The following is a 15,995-nucleotide window of genomic DNA, read 5'->3' on the forward strand; positions in this document are numbered from 1 at the left end:
GCTGGTCTCAACCAGTGCAGGCACAAGGCCCACGTGTGATGCCAGTTCAGTGCTGGAGTGGGACTGAGCCACGCTGGAGTGCCAGCCCGGTGGTCAGCAGCTCAGTGCCCGCCTGGGCTGGTGCAGCATTGTTGCTGTGCCTGGCACAGGCTGGTCATGCTGGAGCTGAGCAGAGCCGTGCCACATGTGGGCCAGACCCACACGGACCCACACCCGTGCCAAACTGTGTCGGGCTGTGCTGGAGCCCAGTCTGGGCCCTCACAGGTGCTGGGCTGTGCCCGTGCCATACTGGAGCAGAGCCCACATCGGTGCCAAGCTGTGCCAGACGTGCCCGAGCCCAGTCAAGGCCACACCCGTGCGGGACTGAGCCAGACGATGCCAGGGCAGAGCACACATTCGCGGCAGGATGTGCCACACAAGTGCTGGGCCGTGCCAGAGTCGAGTCAGCCCACTATCGGCTTGGGCTGGGCTGTGCCGGGCCGGGTTCGTGCCGGTGCCGGGCCGGGTTCGTGCCGGTGCCGGTGCCGGGCCCGGCCAAGCTGTTCCCGTGCCGGTGCCGGTGCCGGGCCCGGCCATGCTGTTCCCGGTGCCGGTGCCGGCCATGCTGTTCCCGTGCCGGCCATGCTGTTCCCGGTGCCGGTGCCGGTGCCGGCCATGCTGTTCCCGTGCCGGCCATGCTGTTCCCGGCGCCGGTGCCGGGCTCGGCCATGCTTTTCCCGTGCCGGTGCCGGGCCCGGCCAAACTGTTCCCGTGCCGGTGCCGGTGCCGGGCCCGGCCATGCTGTTCCCGTGTCGGGCCCGGCCATGCTGTTCCCGGTGCCGGTGCCGGTGCCGGCCATGCTGTTCCCGTGCCGGCCATGCTGTTCCCGGTGCCGGTGCCGGTGCCGGCCATGCTGTTCCCGGTGCCGGTGCCACCGTCCCTCCCCCCGGGGCCGCCGAGCGCGCACGTGGTTCTCAGGCGCGGGGGGCGGGGCGGGCCCGGGCTCTGAGCTCGGCGCTGTCCAATGGCGGCGCGGCCCCGCCCCCTCCACCGGCGAGCGGACCAATGGCGAGCGAGGGCGGGCCCGGGCCGGCGGGAGGGGCGGGGCCGCGGTCACGTGGGGGCGGAGGGCGGCGTTAAAGCGCGCCGGGCGCCCGTGGCCGCGTCAGTGCGGGCGGCGGGGGCGGGCGGCGCCGGCGGGAGCGGCCGCGAGTGGAGCGGCGGAGCGGGGCCGGAGCGGCAGCGAAGCGGGACCGCAGTTGGGGCTTCCCGGTTAGCGCGGCGCGGCCCGGCCCAGCCGGTGAGCTGAGATGACGGGCAGGGGCGGACGCACGTACACATGGCGGCGGGAGGGGGCGGTGGCGCGCGCGGGAGCGGCCGTTACCGGCGGCGGGAAGGGCCGGTGTCCGGTGCTCGCCCCGCTGAGCTCTTGTCTTTCCCGCAGGATGAAGAGCGGCGCAGGCCATGGCGCGGCACCCAGTCCCCAGCCCCTGCGACCGACGGGCCTGTAGGACGTCGCAGCTCCCCCGAGCCCTATAGCGATCCCTCTATTTAATTTTATACCTAATTTATTAACCCATCGCCCCGCCCCCGCCATGGAGCCGACCCCCGCGGTGCCCACCGCCCCCATGGCTGACTTCCTCTGGATGCTGGTCCTGGGCTTCATCATTGCTTTCGTCCTGGCCTTCTCTGTTGGTGCAAACGATGTGGCTAACTCCTTTGGCACTGCTGTGGGCTCGGGGGTGGTGACCCTGCGGCAGGCCTGCATCCTGGCCAGCATCTTTGAGACCGTGGGCTCTGTCCTGCTGGGAGCCAAGGTCAGCGAGACTATCCGGAAGGGGCTGATTGATGTAGAGATGTACAACTCCACACAGGAGCTGCTGATGGCTGGTTCGATCTGCGCCATGTCTGGTAAGGAGCAGGGAGGTCACAATGTAGGGGCAGTGTGTCCCATGGTGCCCTGGTGATGGCTTTCTTAGGCTGCTTCTTCTCCAGGATCAGCTGTGTGGCAGCTGATGGCTTCATTCTTGAAGCTCCCCATTTCTGGTACCCACTGCATCGTTGGAGCAACCATTGGCTTCTCACTGGTTGCTCAAGGACAAGAAGGTGTCAAGTGGTCTGAGTTGCTGAAGATTGGTAAGTCCAGCTGGTGAGACCACCCCAGCCATGTCCCTCATGTGTCCCTGGGCTTCCTTTTCCAGCAGCAGGATGCTGATTGTGCCTCCCACTTTCTAGTGTTGTCCTGGTTCATCTCACCCCTTCTTTCGGGCATCATGTCTGCTATCCTGTTCTTCCTCGTCCAGAGATTCATCCTCTGTAAGGTAAGGGCTATCTGCCCTGCTTTCTGTCACTTTGGGGCTCTTGGCTGTTCTCAATGGACTCGTTAGTCGGCTTATGGTCACCAGGGATTCTCCTGGCACATCCTGGAATGTGTGTGTTGGCACCAGGGGAGCCCTTTGGGAGCTGAAGAGGTGAGAAAATGAGGCCTGTGGCCACTCCACAGAGTGGACCTGGAGGGTTTTGGGGCATCATCTCCCCTCTGAAAAATGGGAGTTGTCTTGCCTGGCTTCAGCAGGAACAGCCCTGTTTCCCAGTAGTGAAGTAGCCCAGAATTGATAAGACCTGAGCTGTCAGCTGGGCATTTCCAAAAGCCTGGTGTAAGGATTTTTTTCCTTGGGATAGGCTGCAGGTGAAGGTGGTGATCCACAGCCATGGCTTTCCTTAGCTGGGAGGGACAGAATTGTTCCTGGGGCTGGGGAAACCACATTCTTTCCACCTGGAACCCCAGCTATGCAGAGAAACTCCTGCATACCTGAGGTTAAATTCCTTTAGGTCTTACCTCTAATGATTCAAGAGACATTAAGATCTTATCACTGGCCAGCCCTTTAAAACAGCTCAGCATCACCACTGTCACAGTAACCTTGTGTAACCAGCCTCCCAAAGTGGGGCTGGCCCTGTCAGCTCCATTCTGGTGCTGAACAGTCCAGTTGCTCCGTGCTGCTTGGCATTCAGGAAGGCTTGGTGTGCTTGTCCTGGTGCCAAACCCCAATTGCTGGGCAGCAGTGGGGATTAAATGCTCCTGCTGCTGGGGTGAGGGCCTTGCTGTCAGGTATGTGGTCAAATAAGCTCCTTTGTGAGTAATGGACTTTTTGTTTTGTCCAAGTCAGCTGGAAAGAGGTAAAAGCTTTGAAAGTTCCTGGGGAGTTGAAAGAAAAATGTATGTGGATGTGGCAGTTTGGGGAGCCGAGGAAAGGGTTCAGAAGCTAGGTAGAGATGAGTTACTCCAGGCTTGGGAGTGCTGGAACCTTGGGCCTGCCTTGGCTCTCTGGGGAGCCTTGTGGGACCCAGGGTATTGTGCTACCTCCTGCCCTCCCAGCCCGGGGGGCATTTGACTGTGGGTTGTTCCCTAAAGGCTGCTGGGAGCTGCCATCTGTAGGTGACTGAGGGCACAAACCCCTTCTGGAAAGGATCTGTTGCTGAGCTGCTCCTTGGCTGCTGCACAGCCCCCCAGTCTACCTCTCTACAGCACTGATTTGTGTTTTCCAGGCAGATCCTGTTCCCAACGGCCTGCGAGCTTTGCCCGTCTTCTATGCTTGCACTGTGGGAATCAACCTCTTCTCCATCATGTACACTGGGGCGCCCTGTAAGTGCACCGAAGAATGCTTGAACGTGAATTTTGAAATTCTTTCTAAAGCCTCCATTAAATGCACGATTTACCCCTTTTTTGCTTTACAGGGCTGAGATCTCCTAGAAGGCGGCTGGCCTGTGCCAGTTACGGAAGGCGGCAGGCTGGCCTGCACTGTCTGGGCTAGGTAGTTGCCCAACCAAAGAGACCTGCTCAAACTAAACTCCTCCAGACCTTTCTCCTTAGACTTGCCAGGACTGGCCAATAACATGACTTCCCCTTCCCTTCTCTTACCTGTGCTAAAACTCAGGTATCTGCTGGCTGCTGAAGAGACTCTTCAGGCCGCCAGTAGTGGCACTAGGAGCAAGGTTGGGGGCTGTGCCTCCTGATTCCTCTTGTCCCTAAAAACAAGCTAATTACTCCCTTTGAGAAGAGCTGGCCTGTCTGCTGCAGAGTCTGAGTTTCAGTTGGAAAAGCCAAACTAAGGTGCTGTGTGGCAGGGGACAGGTCACGAGCAGGACTAGGAAAGGGCTCAGCAGGGACAGGAGGGATTTTGCCCGCAGAGCCAGAGGCTCAGTTACATCCGTTGTTTGCTGGGATGACTCGGCCTGAGCTGTTTTTTGGTGTGAGCGTGGGTTTCCTGTTGTGGAAGAGCCTCTGGAGGTGGGATGCGGGCAGGCAGTGCTGGCTCTGGCAGGGTTTGCACTGTAAACAGTGGCTGGAAAAATTTTTGGAGGGATGTCAGCTTCCCCTTCCCTGGGCTCTCCAACATGGGAGAGAGGAGGACAGGCCTGCAGTGGTGCTGCTGGGGGCACTGGGGCTGCTCCAAAATCACTAGATCACTTGGCATGCCCAAAATGGATCTGTGTTTATCCTGAGCCCTGAATTGCTGAGTGAGCTCTAGGTTGCTTGAGCACAGGGTTTGCAGGCAGACCTGTGCCTGGGTGAGGTGTCTGGTCTGCTTTAGGAGCAGTAAATGCAGTGTCTGCCTGCAGCAGCAAATGCAGATGCTGATGCCCTACCTGGGGTTGCGTGATGCCAGTCTTCTGCTCAAAGTCAGGCTGCCTGTGAGAACGCTCCTAAGCGGGTCATGTATCACCTCAGATGCCGTGAAGCCTAAATTCCCATTGACTCCTGGAGCAGAAGAGCTGCCCTCCCCAGCAGCCGGAGGGGCTGGTGACCTCCTGTGGCAGCAGCCCAAGCTTCCCTGTCCTCTCCAGAGCAGGGAAGCAGCAGTGGCGCTGCAGCAGCCAAGCTGGGAGGTGTTTTTTCCTTTGACATTGCAGCAAATGAGGAGACAGGAGCTGTGTGGAGCCAGGGGCATGCACCACTCCCGACAGGGTTTGGCTGGGGGAAGGGGCTGTGAAGGGTCAGCTGCTGATGGGAATATGACCCATGGGGCTGCTCAGAGAGTATACCTGGGGTCTCGGCGTGGTCAGTGATGCCTTCCCAGCAGTGTTTCTCCCTGGCAGGTGGATTAGCTCAGGGCTGTTGCAGGGGATGGGAATCCCTGTGCCTGGGAAAACCAAAGTCATATATTGAGGAGGGTTTTGCCCAGAGGTTTTCAAAGATCCATTGTTTTATTTCCTAGTGCTGGGCTTTGACAAACTTCCTCTGTGGGGTATCCTCCTAATATCGGCGGGGAGTGCTGTTGTCTGTGCTCTCGTCGTCTGGTTCTTTGTATGTCCGAGAATGAAGAAGAAAATTGACCGTAAGTACCGCGTCCCTCTGCAATCCTCGGGGAAGGGCAAACTCTGGCTAACAGACTTCTCTTCCCAGTGGGAGATCCCATTAGCTCTGGGGCTGTTATTAGCAGAATCCTTATCTTCGCTCTGGGATTAACCTGCTCTGAGTCACTGGGGCACTCACCACACTGGGCTCTGCCTGCTCCCAACCAAGGCACCCAAAACCCCCCAGGAGCAGCTGTTGTGCTGCTGAGCAGTGTCTGGGGGCTGATTGATCTGCGGGGTGATCTCTCCAGGAGCTGTGGGCAGTATCAGACAGCTTGTCCCACTCTAAGAGAGGAGAGAGAAGGGCAAGAGACAATGTGCCTGTTGTAACCTTTAATCTTCTCATACCTGCTGAGCAATCCTTGGCCTGGCTGGTGCAGATCACAAGTTTAAAGCTGACAAAATCTTTTCCCTGTAGCAAAAAAACCCAAAACACTGTATTGAAAGGCATCCAAAGGAGCAGCCCTGAGGTCTGCCTCCAGAGCCATGCCTGGAACTGCATGTGGTCCTGAATATCAATGATGTGTGCAAGCTGGGGCCTCGGGAGTTGGTGATGAGGGGATGTCCTCGTTGTGCTGGCGTAATTGGGGTGTGACTAACAGCTTTATGGCTGCTCTTGACAATCCTCCAGCTGTTCAACTTAACTCCTGCCTGTGAGGTGAGGTGGGCTCTTCTGCCAGCCAGACGTGCTCCCGGCCTGCCCACAGCATCCCTGGGAGGAGGTGGGCATGCAGGGAGAGACAGTTCTGCTGGGACTCGATGCCAGGGTCAAGGGTTGATGCCACAACCCAGCCCTTGAGGCAAACAAAGTGACAGGGAAGTGGTCATGTTTATGACAAGAAGGTGGTTTTGGCTGTTGTGTGAAGGAGCTGACCTCATGTTTTCACCTGGAGAAAACATGCTTTTCCTGGTAGAGGTGGAGGAACAGCCTCAGCTTCCCGGGCTGGGTGCTGCTGGCTTGGTTCCTCAGGGTGGACAGGAAACCAGGCTGCCTTTGGGAGGTGGAGGCCAGCTCCTCTTTGGGTTTGCCATTCACCAGTGGAAGCTGGAGAGGAGCCCAGGCTGGAGCTGCTGGGCTGGAAGAGGAGCTGGGCTCTTCTGGGTGCCTTTTTGTCAGCTTCAGGGGTCATAGCTGCTCCAGAAGTGAGTCCAGAGCATCCCACTGCCCGCAGGGATGGGACAAACATGGCCCAAAGAGGAACCTCTGCACTAGACATTACTGACATAAAAGCCCCATAATGGTGTTCACCACACCCCGTGTGGGTGGGGGTGTCTAAAAATAGGGGATGAGCTGGCTTAGATGGTTTGGCTGTTGTGACTGGGACAAGGTGTGACTGCCCAGCAGTTTCCAAAGTTCAGGATGGGAGTGAGCTGGAAATTTTATTTGGCTGCCATAAATCTGAGTGGCAAGGGGTGTGTGGGCTTGTTGCTGGCATTGGGTACAGTGGTGGAAAGGGGTTTGATTGCAGCTGCCCCCCCCCCCCCCCCTTCACAGGAGAGATAAAATCGAGTCCTTCTGAAAGCCCCTTGATGGAGAAGAATGTTGGCTCAAAGGAGGAGCAAGAGGAGGCCAAGATGCCCCTGGGTGATGCCAAGAGCCCTGCTGCCGATGCAGAGTCGGCCATGCCGCCCCGGGCAGCAGTGGAAGAGAGGGTGGTCTCCTTCAACCTGGGTGAGCTGGAGGAGGCCCCAGAGCAGGAGAGGCTTCCCAGCCTCGACCTGAAGGAAACAAGTATTGACAGCGGTAAGTAGCAGGGGGTGATACAGTTGGTAAGACTTCCCCAGCCCCAGGCACCCCTTGGTGCTAACCCCTTCACCCACTGTCCCCATTGGCAGGAGCTGTGCGGCTGCCCAATGGCAACCTGGTCCACCTGAGCCAGGCTGTGGGCCACCAACTGGGCTCAGGCGGGCAATACCAGTACCACACTGTGCACAAGGACTCCGGCCTCTACAAGGAGCTGCTGCACAAGCTGCACCTAGCCAAGATGGGGGACTGCATGGGGGACTCGGGGGACAAGCCCCTGCGGCGCAATAACAGCTATACCTCCTACACCATGGCCATCTGTGGCATGCCCCTGGACTCGCTGCGTGCCAGGGATACCGAGGAGGGGGAGAAGCTGAGCTGGTCTGTGGCGGACACTAAGAAGAGGGTCCGCATGGACAGCTACACAAGCTACTGCAACGCAGTGGCAGATGCCCACCCGGCTGCAGATGTGGACCTGAACACAGCCCAGGCAGAGCTGGGTGCCAGTGCCCACAAGGGCAGCAGCAGCTCCCTGGAAGAGTGGCATGAGCAGGACAAGCCTGAGGTGTCCCTACTCTTCCAGTTCCTGCAGATCCTCACGGCCTGCTTTGGCTCCTTCGCTCATGGTGGCAATGATGTCAGGTCAGTGGGAGTCAGTGGGAGCCAGGGAGGCTGCTAGCTGGAGCTAGTGCTTACAGAGAATCATGGAATCACAAAATAGTTTGGGTTGGAAAGGACCTTTAATATTGTCTTGTTTCAACCCCCTGCCATGGACATGTTCCTCTTGACCTGGTTGCTCCATGCCCCATCCAACCAGGCCTTGAACACTTCCAGGGATAGTCTATCTTGCCAAGAGCCTCTGGTCCTCTAGACCAGATCCCCTTTCTCTTCCAGCAATGCCATTGGGCCCCTGGTCGCACTCTTCCTGGTCTATCAGACGGGCGATGTGGCTACCAAGGTGGCAACTCCCATCTGGCTGCTTCTCTATGGGGGTGCAGGAATTTGCATCGGCTTGTGGGTCTGGGGAAGGAGAGTCATTCAGACGATGGGGAAGGACCTGACTCCCATCACACCATCCAGGTAAGGGCTGCCATGGAGCAGAGGGGAGGCTCCAGGCAGCCTGAGAGCTGCATTCTGCTCCAGGAGCCCCTCTTCCTTCTCTCTTGGGAGTTTCAGTGGTCAAGCTGGGGTGTGTGTAGCTCCAACACCTCACTGCATCCTGGGGGGTTCAGCTGGGGCTCTGGAGAGCCAAGCTGTGCTGCCTTGAGCTGAGCCCATGGGATGTTTTGGAGTATCCAGTGCCCCTGTTCTGATCTGCTTTTTGTCTGCAGCGGCTTCAGCATTGAGCTGGCATCAGCACTGACGGTGGTCATTGCCTCCAATGTTGGCCTCCCAATCAGCACAACCCACTGCAAGGTAGGAGGGGGTGGCAGGGGGATGGCTTTGGCTCAGTGTGAGCTCAGCATTCCTGAATCTTAGTGTTCATAGGGCTGAGCTGTGTGGGAGGCCCCTCTCTGGGCTGCTGGCCACTGTCAGCTCCCAGCTCTGCCTCTTGCATCTCAATGTGAGGTGGCAGTGGCTGCCTAGGCTCAGGGTGGGTCCCTGGGCCACTTGGGAGATGATGGGAGAACAAAACCCCTTTCATGGTCCCCTAGGCTCTGCCAAGAGGCCATGGGAACCCAAGTGCCACAGGGTCCTGGTCCTGTCACCCCTCTGGGTGGCAGCTCCTTGCCTTGCACTCTGCCCTGCTCGGAGAGGTCCCTACAGACTGGAGCAGGACCCAGGGCTCTGGGTGGGGGTGAAGGAGTGCATGTTTGGGGGGTGCAAATGCCTGCTCTGGTGCTGAGCTGTGTGCCCTGACTCTTTGGGCAGGTGGGCTCAGTGGTCTCGGTGGGCTGGCTGCGCTCCAGGAAGGCAGTAGACTGGCGCCTCTTCCGAAACATCTTCATGGCGTGGTTCGTCACCGTGCCCATCTCTGGCCTCATTAGTGCTGCCATCATGGCTGTCTTCAAGTTCGCTGTCCTGAAGGTGTGAGGGCATCAGGGCTCCCACCACTCCTGCTTCCCACTGCTGTCCTCCCTCGAGGAGCCACTGAGGCTGCCTGCTGTGGGGTGGGGGCTGCGCCCATCTGCGCATAGTGCTGTCACTGAAGTATCTTTTTTTTTTTTTTTTTTAATATAACTGTCTTGGCGCTAACTTTGGGGGGGGGGTGTACTGCCATGGCTGTATCTGCCCCCAGGTGCCCCCCCCACCCCCCCTGATCTGCTGTAGCTGTAGATAAGCAGTTACTGGGGGCGACTTTCTCACTTATAATACTCCCCTGGCAGTGCTCTCTTGGGGGAAGGACAGAGGATTGTCCTTGCCTGTCCTGGAACAAAGGGCTGGGGAGTTGTAGGGTACCCCCCTTGCAGACTGTGCAGTGTTCAGCTTTGCCTCCATTGCCGCAGTGCTGTGGACACCATCCTGCTCGGGGGCCCTGGGGGCTGCCCTCTGGCCCTCTGTCACTGCTGCTACCTCGGACTCAATAAAGATTTCCTTCGTATGCCAGTGCTGCCTGTGGTTCTGGGGGTTTGGGATACAGTGGGGGCCCCAGGTGCTGCCCCATAGCCCTCCCTGCCTTGGCCCTGTGCCCCAGGAGGGAGCTGGGGACAAAGATAAGAGCCCCACGTGCCCCCTGTGTCGGGGGAGGGGCTGTAAACAGCCCTGCGCAGGGGTTATCAGGGCCCCACACCTGGGGGCGGCTCCTGCTCATCTCACCAGCCCCACTCCCGGTGTTGAGGGGTGGATGTGTGTGTGTGTCTGGCCGTGGGTCCGTCCCTCCCCAGCCCTGGGCCAACAACTGCTCCGCTGCCCCCCTCCCTGTGCCCTGGGCTGCTCCTTCCTGCCTGGGTCAAGGCCAGGCCCGGGGCCCTATGTCAGCGGCCCCGGGGTGTCGCAAGAGGCACGGTGGGGGCGGCCGCGAGTGCTGGGGGCGGGAGCCACACGCAGCGTTCGAGAGGTGCTTTGGGTGCTGCGTGGGGCGCAAACTCAGCACCCCAGGGGTCGGAGGGCGCTGTGTCCCACGGGCCGTGGGTGCTCCATCCTGTCCCGATCGCCCCGCGGTATCCGCCCCGGCCCTGCTCCCGGCCTCGGGGCGGTGGCGAGGCCGGTCCCTGACCCCGGTTAATGATTCGCCGCCGGGCGCTTCCCGCTGCCAGCGGCGCCGCTGGGCAAACAGCGGCCCGGGGCTCCGGGCTCGGGGAAAGGGGGCGGGGGTGGCACGGGCGGGGAGCCCCGTTCAGGGGGCCACGGGGAGCACTCCCCGTGTGCGGGGGCCACGCTTGGGGAGGTGTCAGTACCCCATGGGCGGAGCACGGGGGGATGTCTGCCCCATTTGGGGGTCACTGCCTTCGGGGTGCCCCGGGTCCGTCCCGGCTGTGCTGCCCGAGGGGGGCCGGGCCCGGCCGATGGCCAGGGCGGGGCGGTTCCGCAGGCCCCCGTTAAAGCGGCGGCGGCCGGAGGCGGTGGCCGGAGGCGGTGGCGATGGGCAGCGAGGGGCAGCGGGGCCCGGCGGCGGCCCGGGGTCCGGGGCAGGGCGACCCGCGGGCCCTGCGGAGGGACTGCCAGCACCGGTGGGCTGGGGACTGGCGGGCAATGGGGGCAGCAGGACTGGGGATGCGGGGCGAGGGCTTGGGGAAGGACAGGTGGGGAGAGCACATGGGGAGGGGAGCAGAACCCGAAGGAAGGGCCCGGCGGTTCAGGTACGGGAGAGGACCCTTGGCGGACCGGGAGGGGGCAGAGGCCCTGGGCGTCATGTAGACATGCCGGGGTGGGGGCAGGTCGAAACAGGGGCTCACTATCCCCCCCCCCCCCCTGCGCTGCACACCCTCTGCCTCCCCCCCCATCCCCCCCACCCCAGCTCCATTTCCAGCTCTACAGCCCATTTTTCTGCTCCAGTAATTTGCTGTGGGGGCCCTGGGCTGGGATGAGCACACGACCCTCCCAGAGCACTGACCAGGGACTGGGATAGGGAAACACGACCCTGTCTCCCTCTGTGCCACCCCAGCCCTAAACCTCTCCTCACCCCGTAACTCCTGCCGTGATCACCCCCAGGATCTTTGTCAACCGGAGCTTGGCACTGGAGAAGATCAAGTGCTTTGGCTTTGACATGGACTACACCTTGGCCGGTGCGTTTTGGAGGAGCCCTAAGGCAGGGTGGGGTGGTAGTGGGAGCCCCTGCCCACATCGCCCCTTCCCCCCATACAGTGTACAAGTCCCCTGACTACGAGGAGTTGGCCTTCAACCTGTTGCTGGAGCACCTCGTTGCCATTGGGTACCCTCCTGAGATCCTTGCCTACAAATATGACCCCACCTTCCCCACCCGGTGAGTTTGTGGAGGGGGTCCCGGAGCCGGGAGGGGGAGGGAAGTGAGCCCCCCACGCACTGACAGCTGTGTGGTGCAGGGGGCTGGTGTTCGATGCCCTGTACGGGAACCTGCTGAAGGTGGATTCCCACGGGAACCTGCTGGTCTGTGCTCATGGCTTCCGCTTCCTCAAAGGGTGAGTCTGGGAATCCCCCACCCCTGGGGCAGGGGGGGGTTGGGGGCCCCTCAGGGTGGAGTGCAGCTCCATGCTCCCTCCCCAGAGCCGAAATCCTGCACTATTATCCCAACAAGTTCATCCAGCGGGATGACATGAAGCGCTTCCACATCCTCAACACCCTCTTCAACCTCACAGGTGAGTGAGAACCCCTATCGTCCTGGCCCTCCCACCACCTTGGGGCGCTGTCCTGTCCCGCACCCCCTCTCATAGCCCCCTCCCCCACAGAGGCCCACCTCTATGCCTGTCTGGTGGACTTCTTCACCAACTGCTCCAGATATGTCAAGTAAGAGGGAGGTGATGGGTAGGGGCTTGGATCGGACAGGGGGTAAACCCTGGAGGGAGTTTCCCTTGGCAGGGCAGCCCCTTCACCTCTTCTATTCCTGACTGTTGCAGCTGTGACACCGGCTACAAGCATGGGAACCTCTTCATGTCCTTCCGCAGCATGTTCCAGGATGTGCGCGAGGCCATGGACCATGTCCACCTCTCTGTGGGTGCAATGGGCAGGGGGCTGCTGGTGGTGGGAGCTGAGAGTGCTGGGGTTTTCCCACACGCACACCCTGCAAGATTTTGGTCAGCCCCACCCCGTCCCTTCTGCAGGGCTGCCTCAAGGAAAAGACGCTAGAGAACCTGGAGAAATATGTGGTGAAGGATGTGAGTTGTGCAGACCCCCATAGACTCCTCCCTCCTCTGCTCCCCTCAGTCAGTTCCTCGTGGCCCCCCCGGGCTCGCTCCCACTGACTTGCCCCACACCAGCCCCGTGTGCCACTGCTGCTGAGCCGCATGAAGGAGGTGGGGAAGGTCTTCCTGGCCACCAACAGTGACTACACCTACACTGACGTGAGTTAGGGGTGTCTGTGTCCCCCACCACCAGGTCCAGCTTGCCCTGGATGGGGGAGGCAGAGGGGATGTGCTGAAGCACAGGCAGGGTCTGCCTGCCCTGGGGGCAGCAGTGATGATGCCAGATGTCCTTGCAGGCCATCATGTCCTACCTGTTTGACTTCAGCCAGGGGGACAAGGTGAGTCTGTCCTCACTGTGGGCTGGGTGGAGGACGCAGAGTGCCATCAGCATTCTCCTGTTGACCCCCTCCCCGGCATCCACAGGCTGACGTCCCACAACGCCCCTGGAGGTCCTATTTCGACCTGATTGTGGTGGACACTCGCAAGCCCCTCTTCTTTGCTGAGGGCACCGTCCTGCGCCAAGTCGACACGGTGGGGACCTCTCCCCTGCTACGGGGCTAGTTGGGGTGGTGGGCACTGTTTAGGCACTGAGGGGGCTCCTGTGAGTACAGCAGGGTAGATTTCATGGCTGATTGGGCACCAAGCAGGCACAGATACCAGTGTCCCCATCCTGGAGTCCTCTTGTCTTGCAGGACACGGGGAAGCTGCGCATTGGGACATATACCGGCCCCCTCCAGCACTGCGCTGTCTACTCCGGTGGTAAGCGCCCAGCTGGGCTCTGTCTGGGCTCTGTGGGTGGCACGGGGGAACACGCCCACTCGCCCCCCACCTTGACCCCCGGCTGTTGCAGGCTCCTCAGATGTGGTGTGTGACCTCCTGGGTGTGAAGGGCAAAGACATCCTCTACATGGGTGACCACATCTTTGGGGACATCCTCAAATCCAAGAAGCGGCAGGGCTGGCGCACCTTTCTGGTGGTGCCTGAGCTGGCCCGCGAGCTGCAGGTCTGGACAGAGAAGAGCGGTGAGCAGTGTCAGGCTGGGGACACAGACTTTGCCATGCAAGGGGAGGTGGCCTGGAGCCTCCTACACCCCTCGATGGCAAAACTGCGTCAGTAGGCCGTGCCCTGACCCTCTTTGTCAATCACGCTGGGCAGTGGGTGACGCTCCTGCACTGAGCTGGCCCCATTGCACTTGCAGAGCTGTTTGAGGAGCTGAGGAGCCTGGATCTCTTCCTGGCTGAGCTGTACCAGTGAGTTGGTTGAGATGGGATAGAGGCAGGGGTGGGAACACCTGTGGGGAACCCTCCAGGTGAGCCCTCAGCTGGGTCTGTTCCATTCCAGGCACTTGGACAGTGGCAGCAGCGAGCGCCCGGACATCAGCTCCATCAAGCGTCGAATCCAGGTGACACGCAGCTGACACACAGCTCAGCTCCCCACCCTGCCACAGCTTCCTCCGTGGGGGGGCCCCCAGGGGGCGTTGGGGGCCCTGACTGTCCTGCTGTGCCCACAGAAAGTCACACATGAGATGGACATGTGCTATGGAAAGATGGGCAGCCTCTTCCGCTGTGGCTCACGTCAGACGCTCTTTGCCAACCAGCTGATGCGCTATGCAGATCTCTATGCTGCCTCCTTCATCAACTTCCTCTATTACCCCTTCAGCTACCTCTTCCGGGCACCCCCTGTCCTGGTACGCAGCCCCCAGCCCCTGCTGCTCACCTGCTGTGCCTCAGTTTCCCTCCCTGAGGGGGGCATGGGGCTGATAGAGGTGTTGGGTGGGCACCCAACCCCTTGGCTGGCTGGTGCCAGCCTCTCTCTGGGAGCCTTGTCCACCCCCCTGCAGATGGCCCATGAGTCAACAGTGGAGCACTCTCGCCTGGACTCAGGGGATGCGGTCACTGCCTTTCCTCCCTGGCTGGCCCAGCACAGTGACCCTGGCCAGCAGGTGGGTGGCAGGGAACAGAGGGGCAGAAGGACATGGGCATCCTGCCACCCTGATGCCCTCAGGGTCCTGTGCCCACTGAGCCCTGTCTGTTCTGTCTCAGGTCCCCCAGGACTCGAGTGGGGAGGAGGAAGATGATGGAGAAGCCTGAGCACACCCCAGCTGCTGCCATGGCAGGTGCCAGCCTCACGGGAGGGCATTTGGGGGCCCTGGACCACTTGCACTGCCAGATGGAAGCTATCCACGGTCATCTACCACCTCTGGTGGCCACAGGATGGCTGCTGGCCCTGACCCATGGCCCCTGTCACACCTGTCCCTGGGCAGTTGGGACCTTCTCCTGACTGTGCCCAGAGCCAGGAGAGGGCCCCCCCAAGCCTGCCAGCTCCTGCCCCTTTAACTCATATTTCTCCCACCAGCTCAGTGCCAGCCTGGGGCCACCCCACACCAGGGTGAATGGGCAGTGCCACTGCTCCAGTATCACTGGAAGCCCCACCGCAGCAGTCGGGGTCCCAGCAGCTCCTGCCCCTTCAGTCTCTGGGCCTGGCCCTGAGCACTGCAGTGCTGGGTGGAGGGGGTGGGGCTCTGGAGGTGACAGCTGCTCCAGGGGAACCCTCTTCACCAGCTGTTCCCCTCTTCTTTTTTCTACCCTTTTCTATTTATAAAGATACTCAAACCTCCTGGCACCAAAGAGACATAACATTGACTGTTTTAAAGGAAAACTGCTTTGTCCCTGCACCTGAGAGGTGGGGGCAAAAGGGCAGTCCCCAAATCCTTGTCCAGCAGCTGGGACAAGTGCAAGCCCCTGGGCAGAAGGTGGTAGCCCCGAGCTATCCCCACATCTGCAGAGGAGGGCCAGGCCAGCAGCACTCCACAGAGTGGAGCCAGCCCCGTGCCAGAACTCCAGCACGCTGCTCCCAGACTTCTTCCAGCATCCATGACTCAACAGAGATGCTGAGGCAAGGCTGGGGTTGGGTGCATTGTGAGGGAGAGAGGAGGCAAAAGACCGTGATGGGGCCAGGACCACTGCTTGCTGGGGCTGGGTGGATGACAGTAGGGCTCCCCTTCTGCAGCTGCCATATGGTCACTGTTCACAGCAGAGAGCACCTGCCAATCCCCTCACCAACCTCTTGCCTGGTACCTTGTGCCGCTGCCTGCTCCAAGTGCAGGGACAGCAGTGGAGGGGGCCCAAGTGCCCTTACAGGGCTCATCTGTCCCCAGACCCCCACCCCATGTCCAGGTGTTGGGGGCCTGGCCTGCTGCACCCCAAGGTCCTCTGCAACCCTTGGTGCTGCTATCAGTCTTGGGACCTGCACAGAAGCTGCTGGAGCACTGCAGGTCCCCCAGCCCCTCAGGCACAAGCACCTGTGCTTCTGGACACCAGGTCTGCACATGCCTCTCAGTAGGGGACATACAGATGCTGTCCAGGCAGGGCACAAGGCAGCTCCAGAGAACGTTCCTCAGGACATTGCTTCTGAACACTGGGAGGTACCTGGAATATTGCAGTCCAACTGACACCATTCTACAGCAGGAAAACCACAGTGTGTGTTGTGGCAGAGGAGCTGAGGGCAGTCCTGGGGAGACAATCCCAGGAGACGCAGCTGGTGTCTCCACACCACTCACTAGCTGACACACATCTCTACTGCAAATTTTAAACCAGCATTTAGATATTTGATACAATGCCATCCCCCTCGCCTCTACATCTGAGGGGCAGCAAGAGCAGT

At 60.4% G+C, this 15,995-nt stretch overlaps 2 protein-coding genes across 2 annotated transcripts; both read left to right on the top strand.

Annotated features, from left to right (window-relative positions):
* The first annotated feature begins 1,154 nt into the window (after positions 1 to 1,154).
* SLC20A1 (solute carrier family 20 member 1) lies at positions 1,155 to 9,577 on the top strand. Its single transcript, XM_082298381.1, has 11 exons — positions 1,155 to 1,279; positions 1,424 to 1,890; positions 1,975 to 2,115; positions 2,215 to 2,300; positions 3,526 to 3,622; positions 5,196 to 5,315; positions 6,830 to 7,078; positions 7,171 to 7,720; positions 7,973 to 8,158; positions 8,410 to 8,494; positions 8,951 to 9,577. The coding sequence occupies exons 2-11, from the start codon at positions 1,575 to 1,577 to the stop codon at positions 9,110 to 9,112; spliced, it is 1,992 nt and encodes a 663-aa protein (XP_082154507.1). The 5' UTR covers positions 1,155 to 1,279; positions 1,424 to 1,574; the 3' UTR covers positions 9,113 to 9,577.
* Positions 9,578 to 10,600: 1,023 nt separating this feature from the next.
* On the top strand, positions 10,601 to 14,799 carry LOC309582944 (cytosolic purine 5'-nucleotidase-like; the record flags this gene model as incomplete). Its single annotated transcript, XM_082298382.1, has 18 exons — positions 10,601 to 10,689; positions 11,171 to 11,244; positions 11,324 to 11,441; positions 11,521 to 11,616; positions 11,702 to 11,793; positions 11,884 to 11,941; positions 12,052 to 12,145; positions 12,256 to 12,309; positions 12,412 to 12,495; positions 12,633 to 12,674; positions 12,760 to 12,867; positions 13,029 to 13,095; positions 13,187 to 13,357; positions 13,534 to 13,585; positions 13,677 to 13,737; positions 13,846 to 14,022; positions 14,176 to 14,277; positions 14,378 to 14,799. The coding sequence occupies 18 exons, from the start codon at positions 10,601 to 10,603 to the stop codon at positions 14,423 to 14,425; spliced, it is 1,587 nt and encodes a 528-aa protein (XP_082154508.1). The 3' UTR covers positions 14,426 to 14,799.
* Between the last annotated feature and the right edge of the window lie 1,196 nt (positions 14,800 to 15,995).

The sequence above is a fragment of the Coloeus monedula genome (assembly GCF_965178545.1).
Source record: "Coloeus monedula genome assembly, chromosome: 28".
Lineage (NCBI taxonomy): Eukaryota > Metazoa > Chordata > Aves > Passeriformes > Corvidae > Coloeus > Coloeus monedula.